The following is a 15556-nucleotide window of genomic DNA, read 5'->3' as shown; positions in this document are numbered from 1 at the left end:
TATTTCGACAGACAGGCTGCAATATCTAAAAGTAAAAGATAGTCTAAATGTTTCCTTGCATTCTTGTTTTAATCATTTGAAAAAAGCATTTTCAGGTGTCGACTGCTTTATTATCTGGTTAATATAGTTATAAATTAATATGAAAGTACTAAACTGAGAGTTTCTGAGCAAAATCTATAATTAAAATTATGAATGAAAGCTTTGCAATTTAAATTTTAGTTGTTACTTTCATATAACCATAAGGGATAAAATTACTAGGGAAAAAAGCTATGAGAAAAAATTTAAGTAAATATTGAATTAACAACTAATATGTACCCGGGGTAAGATCTCAAAAAAACAAAAGATAAAACCATAGAAATAAACGCTTCTGTTTATTTCAAATGAGGTTTGAAAACAGGCAAACAAAAAAAACCCATGGTCCATTCAAGCACGAGAATATTCAACTAATGCTTTGTTGCCCTTTAAACTGATTAGTAGCTATTCCTCCAACCAGAAAAAATATACAAAAATTAATTAAACTCAATCCTTTGAAACTATTTTGAATTATGTCAAAATTACCTAACCTTTCCCCTGGTTCAATTCTGGATTACATAATCAAATACTTGACACGGGTTATAAAACCCGAACTTTATCTTGTTTACCTATACCTGGTCCCATAACTTGGAACACAATCACCATTCTTCCTCCCAACATCATTCATTTTACCTCAGCATAAACCCGACATTCAACTGCCCAGCCGTTGATGGGAATATCAGCTTGTTTGTGCCTGAGAGGGTAACCCTTGGCAACACGGATCATTTCTTGGACTAGGTCCAGGCCAGTAATGCATTCTGTGACAGGATGCTCAACCTGCAAGGCCAATATCTGCCAGTCAATAGGTGTAGGAAAAGGTAAATAAACAGAAATAAGCAAGAAGAATTTCAACAACCTTTGAGTAAAATGAGGTTAATTATATTTAACATTTAATCCTATTTGACTAAAAAACTATCTGAGAACAAAATTAAAGAATAAACACAATATAGTACAAAGCATGATAAGAAAAACTAACACCTAAAAAGTATTTTGTAAACTATCTATATTACTTTTCCCAGTTTTTAATCAGATGTGGTCCACAAATGTTTAACACTTTTAATTTTGAAACTAATTCTTAACTGAGAATTACATATTCAGGGGCAATCTTCAATGTGGCTGATAATCAACCTATTCTGCTACACTTAGCATGGCATCTATGGAAGCAGCTTATGATTTTCCAAAGCACTAGTCTAGCCGAAGTCTCACCCACTTGCATGCTTTCACTAACCTGTCCTGACAAGCAACCAGATTAGCGTACTCTTACATCAATGCAGTGTAGCAGAAAGGAGCAGATGGATCCTGCAGGTTGTTTTCCCTCCAGACTTACATGGGGAGTGCTTAGCATGCACAATAGCAAAACTGAGCCAGTGAAATCACTGCTCTCTCAGCAAATTGCTGAGAGCTACTTTGGATGATGCTGTCATGGGGATCCCTGGCCTTCCACACTAACACATGGGCTACACATTTATAAAACCCTGCACCAACATATAGGGATACTAACAGGGATACACATTATAAATTTGATCGATTGCTTACAAGTTCCTAAACTTAGCTAAAATAAAGCCACTTATGGCACTAGCAAAGAAGAGATAATCTGTCTTTCATCTAAACCTTGAATAAGTTTTAAAAATTTAACTAAAACTTTGGCCACATCTGCTGCTTTGACACCAATTCTTTTTCTCATAAAAATTAAGCATGTTCTAAATGCACTTCACAATAGTTTCTTTATCATGACACGTCATATTTCATACACTCTGACACAGGAAAAGGTCAGTGAACAAACGAATTGTCTTTCCATCTTCAGCTACACTAATTGAAGGACAGGACTTAGTCATTATAATAATCTTGAAGCTTATCATAAGCAGACAATGCCATGGTCTTAAAAAAAAAAAGCTTTGTAAAAATAAACAGATGGCATCCATAATTAGCTCTGTGTGTGTTATGAGTTTGTTTACAGTTTCAACAACATTTTAAGACATTTTGACATAATTTTAATGACAAATAATCACTAAAATAAGCATCTGCCCTTTGTAAAATAAATGTGACACTAAATAAAGATCTTATTAGATAATTTAAAAAATATATTTTTGAAAGCAAATTAGAATTTTGCGAGAAACAAGACTGTATGATAAACACAATAAGAAAGGAAGAAACTGTAGAACCTCTCTATTATTACTAGAAACAAACTTCACGTGAGAAAGCATCTTACTACACTAACTACTCAAGAGGTGAGCCTACTATGTGCTAAGGGCTTTGTATCAATACTGTGCACATATCCCTGTCAGGTGAGAAAAGAATTTTAAAAGCTAAGTGAATGATTTAATTTCATCCTTCTAAGTCTAGTGACCAGAGAAGTATGTACTATATACTAGGCAAATAAATATATATTGAATGAATGAATGCACAGCAAATCCAGAGTCACACCTATACTAAGTGGTAGAGGTAGGGCTGGAATTTATGTCACCCCAGAGATGGTATAACCTTCTTGTTCTTCCTCACGGAAAAATGTATAAAAAAGCATGTAGTCAACATAAATGGCTATATAACTATGTGCTGTTGTCTTTTATAAAACATATTACTATGAAAGCTTAAAGATCCAATTCATTAGAGGGCTCTGTTTTATCTTAGAGATCTCCCTATAATCTGTAGGGGAAAAAAGTACATCAGACCCATATTGAATGGAATCCAAACATAGACTCACTTTAACCCTACTTAGAGTTATGTAACAGGAACATAACACAACACTTAAAAAATATAAATATATTTTAAAATAAATTAAATATAAATTAACTATAAATTAGTGAACTGCATTTCAAAATAAAAGTAATTAAGTAGATAACTAAAATAATATCTAGCTGCTCAAGACAAAAATCATTATTACAGAATTTTAAAAAAATATCCATTGAGGTTCAAGTATTGTTAAAGTTTACAAAATAGTCTAACATGCCTGAATTTTTCAGGTAACAGAAATACTTTTTTTAAAGTAAAATTTATAATTTTAAACGTTTTTGAAAAAAATCTTTCTCAAAACATTTTAATAGAATTTCAAAGTTGTTCAACAGGATATGTGAAACATTTCCTCTAGACTCTGTATTATTATTATCAGGAATCTTTTAAGAGTAACATTGTTTAAATAACCATGTATATCCCCCACCCCTGAGAACTTAGAAATCGTTTCTCTCCTAAGTTAATACTTAAGAGATCAGAACAGAGGTATATAAAGAGACAAATGGCTCCAAGGCCAAAATATAATTGAATAGTCTTAAAAATATCTTTAAAAGGAGAGGAAAGGAGAAAGGAAGGGAGGAAGGGAGGAAGAGAGGAAGGGAGGAAGGGAGAGAGGGAGAGAGGGAGGGAGGGAGGGAGGGAGGGTCAATGGAAAGTGAAGGTGACTAAGTGGAACAAAAGGTTATAAAAGAAAAAAACGTCAAAGATCGGTGTCTGGTAAGCCAACAAATTCATCTTGTCCAACCTAGAAGAAAAGTCTAACTACAAAAGGATGATGGTAATAAACACCTATTCTGAGGACTATTATGTGTGTGGTCAGGGGGATGGGAGTTGTGTCACTTCTATTTGGGAAACATGGAGTTAACCTAAATTAAATAGTTTTAGTTTTTTTTAATTAGAAAGACTCCTCAGACTCATTAATACATCACTATGTCTTGGGACTCTCCAAGAGGAGGATATCATACATCATTTATTTACCACACACTTCCTCCTTCCGTAGAGTATCTTTATGGGTTGAAAATTCCATGGAACACACTTTGAGAAATAAGGCCTTATATATTCAAAATACAAAACTGACTTCTTTATTGTGACTCTATACTCACCAAAGAAATTTTTGAGAACTTGGCTTCACATATAATTTTCCTACCCAGCAGAAATGTGTGCTAGTTCCAAGAAACATATGAATAGGGGGATCCGCCAGATAGAATGATTATGCATTGGAGATTAATACATTGACATCCTAGTATATAAATCTTGTGATTTAGTCAGCAAAAGTAAGACCTAACCAAAAAGAAGAGAGGAAAAAATCACACATGCAATAAAAAGGAGTAAGCCCTATCAAGTTAGAATTTCTGAATCCTCAAAGGTAAATTACTGAGTAAGATATTCATCAAGGTAATAGTACCACTCTTCAAAGTCTATTAGTAGCTGATAAGTCAGTTTGTATTGGCAATGCCCCTATCTCGCCATGAATCCCCTCCAAACAAGTACAAACAACAACAATCATCAAATGCCACATTATAGGACATAATCACTCTCAGGGACTAGAATGAACATCTATGGTTATATACGCCTATGTTAGACGGTCACAAACAGCTAGCTTTTTGGAGATCTATTTGCTATTTTAATTTAGTTTTGTCTTCTTGGTCACCATCAAGCTGTCACTATTTTCAGTGTTCACATCTAGACCTCTGCCACTGCCTTTTACTAATCTGTTGCTTCAAATTATTTCCTAAAAAAATAAATAACTGACCCTGTCAAATGCAACAGTGAGGTAAATTAGGTTTTGCTTCACCTGTGAGTTCTTGATGTATAAAATTTCAAGAGTAATGAATTTAGGAAAACAATCTTTCTGGTATTGTGCTGTCATTATCTATCTTTATGATTCTAAAAATTATAGTCATAAATTCTGCCACTGCCACTGTAATCTTCAGCCTTATTCCTCATTAAATACAAACTAGGAAGTATCTAAAACTAGGGAGTGAAAGCCTAATGAAATATTTCCAGAGTCTCAAAGTATCTCCCCATAAGATATTTTATTAATGATAAAGGAAAAATAGTAATTCTGTGATGGAGAAATTTGAGAGATACCACCTCATCCAAACCAACATCGCCAGTAACGGAATAAAGAGACATCGTGTGTCTCCTATGTGGTAAAGGAGAAAGAAGGACAATACCATTTCTGTAGTATTCCTGCCAAAAATGCAAAGCCTGAATTTAATCATGAAAAACCAAATACAAAAGGACGGGCATTCTATAAAATAAATGGCCTGTACTCGTTGAAAAAAAGGTAAATATCATAGTTGACAACAAAAGAATAAGGAACTGTTTCAGATGGAAAGAACATAAAGAGACATGACAAGTAAATGTAACGCAGGATCCTAAACAAGAAAATTTTTTTCTTTTGCTATAAAAGACATTAGTGGGACAACTGGTGAAATCTGAACATCATCTGTAGATTAGACAATAGTTATATGTCAACGTTAATATCCTGATTTTGATAATGGTACTGTGGTAATGTAAAAGAATTTTCTTGTTTTTAGGAAACAGAAACATGTTTAGAAGTAAAGGGGCACCAGGTCTGCAATTTACTCTGAACTACTTCAGGTAAAAAAGATAGATACAGATACAGAAATATATAGATACAGATACAGATATAGGGATGAGCAAATATAAATGTTACTGAAGGCTGTTCAGAAATTCTTTGTAATATTTTGCATTTTTCTGTACATCTGAAATAATTTCAAAAGAAAAAGTAAAGCAATGTCACTAGAAAGAGTTTTTTGTTTTTACATTACAAAACATTATTAAAATAAAGCTATCTGACTTGATCAACGTTATTTTCTCTTCAATCAAAACCTTTCCACTATGTGAAATAATCAATAGCAGATAATTTGTTCAATAGGTTTTCTCTGACTTAAACTTTTAAATATTTTATTGTTTTATTTTCCTAATAATTCCTAAGGTTTTAATAGGTAACAGGCAAGTAGTCCCTCAACAGAAGCAAGATTCAGGCAAATTTTAATTACACACTTAAGTTAACCTCAAATGAGAATTAAAACTGAGGGAAGACTAAAGGAGGGAAAAGTCACAAAAAGTGTAGAAAGACCTCAGATCAATAAAATATATGTTAACTTGGAATTATACAGAGGAGCGGTGATGAAAAGTATTCAAAGTTCCTTGAATGGAGGGATATTTGGTCGTAATTGTCAGCTGCTGAGTGGTATACCAATTGATTAGTCAAAACAGAAACTGTCCCCAAAAGTAGAAGACCCAACGTACACAGCACAACTAACATCTGTATGGCAGTGAAATTTACAAAGTCCCTTCATATGCACAAACTTGTCCCTCAATGCTCCATTATCAGTTTACAGAGAAGGCACATGAGATACAAGGGGTATAAGGTGAGTGAATTCTTAATATTAAGAATTTCTAATATTGAAATAATATTATTTTAAACTAATGTAATTTTAAGTAACATCTTTATTAAAAAACATCAAGTCTAAACTGACAGATATTACAAGACTTGGTTTGCGAAAGCTATCTTTTGTAAGCAGAACTTGTTTGATTCAACTCCGGAAAGCAGTATAGGTATGATTTACCTGTTCAAATATGAAGAAATTGTCCTGTTATATAAAATTGAGTTTCATGATGGTATTTGGCATAATAAGTCCCTATCTTTTTAGTTTGTTGTTATTCCAGCCTGAAAGGATAACTGATACCATTATTTTTGGTTCTGTTCTTTTGATTCAGAGAGATTCTTTGTCCAGAACAGAATCTAAGATATACCTATTAAAATTCTGAAGCTCTACCTCCTGAGAATACAGGATTTCAAAATAAAGATCTAAAGTTATTAGATTTTGATCCACAGGACTCAAAGATAAAAAGCACGTTGGGAAATAGGCCCCGACATAGCATTCCTGTAAACTCACCTTGAAAATAATGGCTATATTCATGAGTGGCACTAAAAATTGAACAGATTCTATCACAGCACTTCCCTGTTGACCCCAACACAAAAATCAGATGAAGAAAGGATAATGGAACTGCTATGGGTCAACTGTGTCCCATCACCACCAAACTCATATGCTGAAGTCCCTACCTCCAGTACCTCAGAATCTGACTGTATTTGGCGATGGGGTCTTTAAAGAGGCAATTAAGCTAAAATGAGGTCATTAGGGCGAGCCCCAATCCAACATGACTGATGTGAGAAAAGATTAGGACACAGACAGCACAAAGGAAAGACCACGTGCAGACAGAGAAGACGGTCCTCTGCAGGCCACGAGGGAGGCCTCCAGAAGAAACTAACCACGGCAGCACCTTAATCTTAGACCTCCAGCCTCCAGAACCGCGAGGGAATAAATTCCTGTTGTTTAAGCCCCCTAGTCTGTGGTATGTTGTTATGGCAGCCCTAGGAAACTAATACAGGAACAAATTTTGAAAAATTAAAATCTAGAGAAGAGTCCAGAACTCAAAGACACCAAAATAGTTTACAATATGCTTTAAAAGAAAAACCTAACTGAAAGTGCCTAACAAGTTTATCTATTCATATCTGTATAATAAAAACTTCTTTCCTCCAACTTTCTAGTAAGACTGCATAAATATTAAAGGAAAGTAACACATATCCTACTTTATATTCTCAGTTTCCTAGGAGACTGACTTCAAATAGTCAAGAACATCCCAGCTCTGGCTTATTCTAGTCAGTGTGAGAACCCCGGCCTGTATGACTTTAGATATAATACAAAAGGTCAACTTCTGCCCAGATCTAAAATGACCCCTCTGGCAAGAATGGAATTTTACAAATTAGTTACAAATACATTTCCCTATATTTTCTCCTATTCCCAACAGTTATTCTTTCAATCAAACACTCCAACTCCATAAAAGACCAAACTCTTTTAGTATGGAAAGTCCTGAATATTATTTAAATCTAAAACTGCTCTGAAATTAGAATATAGTATTTGTTCAGTTATAGTCAATTCTTAGAAACCAGAATTTGGGTTGCAATAGTTCTTAATTTTTAAATAAATGACATAGCAAAGGGTAAGAATCAAGCTGCTACAAAAGAGTTTCTAAAAATCCTTCTGGAATATAAAGGTTCCATATGGTACATTATTACCTCTGATGGGATGTGAGGGTGTCTGGCCTCCATAGAATTTCAACAACTCTATTGCACTTTTTCTTCCACAGCAAAAGTAGATTCCTCCTTCACTGTAGCAATCAATATAAGCAACTGACTAAGGTCTAACAAAAGTGGGACAATTTAGCACTCTATTCCGAAGGATATGACATAGGCAGATGATCATGTTTGGGCTTAATTACTATAAGCCTTATTCCTTTCTACTTGGAGTTTTCTAATTATTTTCATCTTTGTAGACTATATAAAGGCTGCTTTTCCAAAAAACTAAAACCTAAAAGTAACCTAGATTTGGAATTTAACAATTACACATACAAACACACACACACACAACAAATTTGGAAAGGTGTATTCAGTGTGCTAATATTAATCTTAGCACAAAGGCCTAAGCAGAAATAGGTTATCATTGTAACAAACACTTTTATCTCTCAGTTTCATTTTTAGAAGAAAGATTTCCATCTCCATTTTTCTGCTAGACTCTTACATAAACACCCTTATGATGGAAAGATTTCTTTCAAAGCAGTTTATATTTCAAGTATATTTGTTCATTTGTAACAATAATTCTGCAGTTAACTGACAAAAGAATAATAAGAGAACGTTATTAATTTGTGGCTCAGTTTGCCATCTGAAAAAGAATAACTACTGACAGGATTTAGTAATAATAATGACAACAGTAAAAGTAAACACGTTAACCAATATTTAACAAAAATAGCACGCAGAATATTACTGTCAGATTTCCACATTAGGAAGAAGAATGAGTGCTTAGTATAAACAGGCACTGTTCTGAGCATTTTAAGTGTATTCACTCATTTAATGCTCAGAGTCCTCTAAACCAAGTGCCATAATTACTCTCACCTTACATATAAGGAAAATGAAGCACAGAGAAGTTAAGGAATTTGCTTATAGTCATACAGCTAGGAGGTGTAGAGCTAGGATTTACTTGCACTCAGTGAAAATAGTGGATGTTTGTAATTAATGAAAACAGAGTTCCCCATTAATCAGCTAGAGTTGTTCTGAACCATTTTTGGGTCTAGAACCTCAGTGAATTTCTCCCCAGAAAAGTGTGTATTCAATTTCAGAGGATTCAGACTCCCCTATAGCTCACTCAAGAGACCCAGACAACCCAGGTTAGATATTTCTGCTTTGGGAAGATGGCAAAACCAACCTGGCTCACTACCTGTCCACTCCAAATTCCATGGTCTCTATCTCCCCAGAGTCAGTGAGCAGCTGAAGAAATCTCACATGCTGAGATCTGGAGGAAAGTGAAAGCCAAGAACAGGAAATGGGCTCCTTTCTCTGGACAAAACTTAGAAACTAGCTTTAGAAAATGCCAAGGAAGTACATGAAAGGAATAGATCCTGGAGACAGCTTGGCCTGCAGAGATCCACGGACCCTGGAGAGAAAGTCAATAAAGGCTCCAGAAGAGTCCCTGGTCTGTTTGCCAAGAAGTCCGAGTAGTCAACAAATGTTAGCTGGATTCTGTCCTTGAGATGAGGAAAATGCTAGGAGGCATATGGTCTTCCTGTTATCAGGAGTAGACATGGCTGTGTCTTCAACAACTTGAAAGACTACTGCCACTTAAAATATTACAACAAACAGAACTCAGTACTGACAACCCAAAAACAACTGTAGTAAAACCACAGTAGGGGGCTCACCCACTGAGAAAGGACAAGCATTCAGAATAATGATTAAATATGCCGAGTGAAATAGAGCAGCTGAGAGACAGAAAAAACCTTTATCCAAAAAGTAGTAAGGGCACTTAGAAACTTGAAAACTAGCAATACATGCACAGATATACACTTATATGCAATTAGAATTTCTGGGATAAAACAACATGATTTCCCAATTACGCAAGTCAGTCAACTACTTAAAGGAGAAGATGATCACCAATGGAACTTGAATTAGTAACCTGGAAGAGCAACATAAAGATATAATATCAAGAAACAGAATACAAATACAAAATGAGAGTAATCGTATGAACCTTAGAGAGTTTGTCCAGGATACCTAACCCACAAATAACAAGAGTTCCAGATGGAGAAAACTATAAGTGAGGAAAGGAAACAGTTAAGAGAAGAAACTTCCTCTAAAATGAAGAAACACTGAAATCTGTACACTGAAAGAGCACACGGAGTAAACAGCACACACCAGTCATATCCTGGTTGAGGGGGAAAAAACTCTGAAATCCAAGAATTAAGAGAAAACTAGGTCACCTTTCAGACAGTAAGAATACATTCCCTGCAATGGCAGAGAAATCAGAATGACATCAGACTTAACACTAGAAGCTAGAACACAGTGGAATGCATCAACTCCTGAAAGACAAGAACAGAAACTGAAGAATCCTATGCTCAATCAAAATATCCTTCTCCTGGAGAGGGGCAGAGCAAAATGGCGGGGTGAGCTGATCCAGGACTCTCTCCCCTCCAAAGTACAACAAAGGACTGGGAAAAAAACCTGAATTTCAGCTAATGAACCTAATGCTAGGACTCGGAGACCTACAGTATCAAAAGACAGAGGACGGAGACCCTGCTGCTGGCCTCGGAGGAGCTGGAACGGGGTAGGAGAGAACTTCACTCCCTCCCCTAAAGTCTGGGATCACTGCACAGGTCCGGGAAGGAGCAGGGGAGGGGCCATATGACCGGGGGATCATCTAGGACTCCCGCCACCAGTACAGTGGAAACCCGCTGACAGGGGAAAGCTTCCGTGTGCAGGGACCCCATAAACCCAGGGCCCCGGGAGACCAGAGAACAGAACTGATCTGAACCCAGATTGCTGCTTGAGAAAACCTGCCCCTCCCTCCTGGCAAAGCGCACTGTGCGCCGCCATCTTGCCCAAAGGCGGAGAGCTCAGAACGCCCAGCTCTCGACCCCCATCTAGTGGCGACAGGCTGTAACTGCAACCGAATTCTACCACCATGCAAAAAAGCCACTCCGCTACCATCCAGCAATTTATAAAAGCCCCAGACCAGAAGTAAAACAATAAAAACACAGAATTAAGTCCTGAGGACTTGGAAATAGGTAAACTAAGTGAAAATGAGTTCAGAGCAGCTATAATCAAAAACTTCAATGAGGCAGAGAGAAAGATAGAGAAACAAGCCAACGAGTTCTGGAGTTACTTCCCAAAAGAGATTGAAATTATAAAGAAGAACCAAACAGAATTACTAGAGATGAAAAACACAATGGAACAGATAAAACAGAATACGGATTCCCTGAATGCCCGGGCAGACTCCATAGAAGAGCAAATTAGCATAATCGAAGATAGACAGGCTGAATGGCTCCAGACAGGGGAAGAAAGAGACCTAAGGATTAAAAGGAATGAGGAAGGTATTAGAGAGAAAGCAGATTCAGTGAGGAGAAAGAATTTAAGGATCATAGGAATTCCCGAGAACGTGGAAAAGGAAAATGGAGCAGAAAGTATGCTTAATGAAATTATAGTAGAGAAGTTCCCAAATCTAGGGATTGAGGGAGAAATGTGTGTAGAGGAAGCTTTCAGATCTCCTAGATTTGTCAATGTAAAAAGACCTACTGCAAGGCATATAGTAGTACAAATGGCAAAAATGAAAGACAAAGAAAGAATACTCAGGGCAGCAAGATGGAAGAGAATAACCTACAAAGGAGCTCCTATCAGACTTTCAGCGGATTTCTCTACAGAAACCTTACAGGCTAGGAGAGGATGGAGTGACATATTCAAAACTTTAAAAGATAAAAATCTTCAGCCAAGAATACTCTATCCAGCAAGAATATCCTTCAGATATGAGGGAGAAATTAAATCTTTTCCAGAAAAACAAAAGTTAAGAGAATTTGTAACCAGAAGTCCTCCACTACAAGAAATCCTCAAGAAGGTTCTCATACCTGAAAAAAAAAAAAAAGGGAGAAAGGGGTCACAAACCACAGAGTAGGGAGACAGATAGATAGAACCAGAATAGGACAGCAAATATTCAACTACAGCATTAGGATAGAGGTAAGGAAACCACCAAAGCAAAGACGATCTTATCACTCTAACTACAAACTCATAACACAAGTTGGAATAAGAAATGAAAATAATAATTTAGGAGGGGAAGAGCAAAGGGACTAAATCAGTCTAGGCCAAGTAAGTAAGAGACCACCAGAGAATAGACTATACTATACACAAGATTCTAAATACAAACTTCAGGGTAGCCATAAACTAAAAAACAGAACAGAGCCACAAAACATAAATAAGGAAAAATCTAAGAAACCCAGCATAAGAAATTGCAGTATCAAATGGGTAGGATAAAGAACACAGGAAGAGAAAAGCAGGAAAGGCAGATAATGAGCAACAGATTGACAGCATTATTAATGTAAACGGATGGAACTCTCCAATAAAAAGACACACAGCGGCAAAATGGATTAAAGAACAAGATCCAACAATTTGTTGCCTCCAGGAAACACACCTCAGCCCCAAGGACAAATACAGGCTCAGAGTGAAAGGGTGGAGGACAATACTTCAAGCTAATACCAAGGAAAAAAAAGCAGGTGTTGCAATTCTTCTATCAGATAAAGTGGATTTCAAGATAAGACAGGTAAAGAGAGACACAGAGGGACAATATATAATGATCAAAGGGACACTTCATCAAGAAAAAATAACGCTTATAAATATCTATGGACCCAACATAGGAGCACCAAGGTTCATAAAGCAACTATTAACAGACCTAAAGGAAGATGTTAAAAACAACACAATAATAGTAGGGGACCTCAACACCCCACTCACATCAATGGACAGACCATCCAGACAGAAAATCAACAAGGAAACAGTGCAATTAAATGAAAAACTAAAACAATTGGACTTAATAGACACATATAGATCACTTCAACCTAAAAAAGCAGAATACACATTCTTCTCAAGTGCACATGGAAGATTCTCTAGGATAGACCATATGTTGGGAAACAAGGCAAGCATCTACAAATTTAAAAAAATTGAAAAAATAACAAGCATCTTCTCTGATCATAACGCTATAAGGCTAGAAATTAATTACAAGAAAAAAGCTGAGAAAGGCACAAAGATGTGGAAACTAAACAACACACTACTGAACAAGCAATGGATCATTGAAGAAATTAAAGAAGAAATCAAAAAACACCTGGAAACAAATGAAAATGATAACATGCCATACCAACTGATATGGGATACAGCAAATGCTGTATTAAGAGGAAAATTCATCGCAATACAGGCACATCTTAACAAACAAGAAAAATCCCAAATAAGCAATCTTAAACTACAGCTAACTGAACTAGAGAAAGAAGAATAAAGCCCAAAGTCAGCAGAAGGAGAGAAATAATGAAAATCAGAGCAGAAATAAATACTATTGAAACGAAAAAGGCAGTAGAAAGGATCAATGAAACAAAGAGCTGGTTCTTTGAGAAGATAAATAAAATTGACAAACCCCTAGCCAGACTTACAAAGAAAAAAGGGAGAAAGCTCAAACAAAATCAGAAATGAAAAGAGGTGAAATAACAGACTCTGCAGAAATACAACAGATTATAAGAGAATACTACAAAAACCTCTATGCTAACAGAATGGATAACCTAGAGGAAATGGATAAATTCTTGGACTCCTACAATCTCCCAAAGCTCACTCAAAGAAGCAGACTATTTGAACAGACCAATCACAAGGAAAGAGATTGAAACAGCAATCAAAAACATCCAAAAGAATAAAACCCCAGGAGCAGATGGCTTTCCTGGGGAATTCTACCAAACTTTCAAAGAGGATTTAATACCTCTCCTTTTCAAGCTATTCCAAAAAATTAGGGAGGATGGAACACTTCCTAACACATTCTATGAGGCCAACATCATGCTGATACCAAAGGCGGACAAGGACACCAGGAAAAAAGAGAACTACAGGCCAATATCACTGATGAAAATAGATGCAACAATTCTAAACAAAATTTTGGCAAGAAGAATTCAGCAATTCATCAAAAGAATCATACATCATGATCAAGTGGGATTCATACCAGGGACACAGGTATGGTTCAACATCCGCAAATAAATCAACGTGATACACCACATCAACAAACTGAGGAATAAAAACCACACAATCATCTCAACAGATGCAGAGAAAGCATTTGACAAGATCCAACAGCCATTTACGATAAAAACTCTGAACAAAATGGGCATAGAAGGGAACTACCTCAACATAATAAAGGCCATATACGACAAACCCATAGCCAACATCATACTCAATGGGCAAAAACTGAGCACCATCCCCCTGAAAACAGGAACGAGACAAGGATGCCCTCTATCACCACTCTTATTTAACATAGTACTGGAGGTCCTGGCCAGAGCAATCAGGCAACAAAAAGGAATAAAAGGAATCCAAATAGGGAGGGAAGAAGTGAAACTCTCGCTGTTTGCAGACGACATGATCTTATATATAGAAAACCCCAAAGAATCCACTGGAAAACTCTTAGAAGTAATCAACAACTACAGCACAGTTGCAGGGTACAAAATCAATTTGCATAAATCAGTAGCATTTCTATACTCCAATAATGAACTAACAGAAAAAGAACTCAAGAACACAATACCATTCACAATCGCAACAAAAAGAATAAAATACCTTGGGGTAAATTTAACTAAGGAAGTGAAGGACCTATATAATGAAAATTACAAGGCCTTTCTCAGAGAATTGGATGACGACATAAGGAGATGGAAAGACATTCCATGTACCTGGATTGGAAGAATAAACATAGTTAAAATGTCTGTTCTACCTAAAGCAATCTACAGATCAACGCTATCCCAATCAGAATCCCAATGACATTCTTTACAGAATTAGAACAAAGAATCCTAAAATTCATATGGGGCAACAAAAGACCCCAAATTGCCAAAGCAATCCCAAGAAAAAAGAACAATACGGGAGGCATCACAATCCCTGACTTCAAAACATACTACAAAGCTACAGTAATCAAAACAGCATGGTATGAGTACAAAAACAGGTGCACAGATCAATGGAAAAGAATTGAAAGCCCAGAAATAAAACCACACATCTATGGACAGCTTATCTTTGACAAAGGAGCTGAGAGCATACGATGGAGAAAAGAAAGTCTTTTCAACAAATGGTGCTGGGAAAACTGGAAAGCCATGTGTAAAAGAATGAAAATTGACCATTCTTTTTCACCATTCACCAAAATAAACTCAAAATGGATCAAAGACCTAAAGGTGAGACCTGAAACCATAAGGCTTCTAGAAGAAAACGTAGGCAGTAGACTCTTTGATGTCAGTATTAAAAGGACCTTTTTGGACACCATGAGAAGTCAGAGAAGGGGAACAATAGAAAGAATAAATAAATGGGACTTCATCAGACTAATGAGCTTCTTCAAGGCAAATGAAAACAGGATTGAAACAAAAAAACAACCCACTAACTGGGAAAAAATATTTGCAAGTCATATATCTGACAAAGGCTTAATATCCATAATATATAAAGAACTCTCACAATTCAACAACAAAAAATCAAACAACCTGATCAAAAAATGGGCTGGAGACGTGAACAGACATTTCTTCAAAGAAGATATACGGATGGCCAATAGGCACATGAAAAGATGCTCATCATCGCTGATCATCAGGGAAATGTAAATCAAAACTACACTAAGATATCATCTTACACCCATTAGAATGACAAAAA

The 15556-nt window shown here is 36.1% G+C and overlaps 1 protein-coding gene across 8 annotated transcripts in view; it reads right to left on the bottom strand.

Annotated features, from left to right (window-relative positions):
* The window catches only part of PCCA (propionyl-CoA carboxylase subunit alpha), a 416667-nt gene that overhangs the window by 211289 nt on the left and 189822 nt on the right, over positions 1–15556 (bottom strand). For all 8 annotated transcript variants that reach the window (XR_011428069.1, XM_023621782.2, XM_070240419.1 and 5 more), the window contains one exon: positions 706–849. Coding sequence is in view for 7 of the 8 variants with exons in the window: in XM_023621782.2 (XP_023477550.1) it covers positions 706–849 (144 nt within the window). In the remaining variant the exon portion in view is untranslated. The remainder of the gene's footprint in view (positions 1–705; positions 850–15556) is intronic.

This window comes from Equus caballus, chromosome 17 (genome assembly GCF_041296265.1).
Source record: "Equus caballus isolate H_3958 breed thoroughbred chromosome 17, TB-T2T, whole genome shotgun sequence".
NCBI lineage: Eukaryota > Metazoa > Chordata > Mammalia > Perissodactyla > Equidae > Equus > Equus caballus.
The sequence above is the reverse complement of the archived record's forward strand: the minus strand, read 5'-3'. Positions and strand labels throughout refer to the sequence as shown.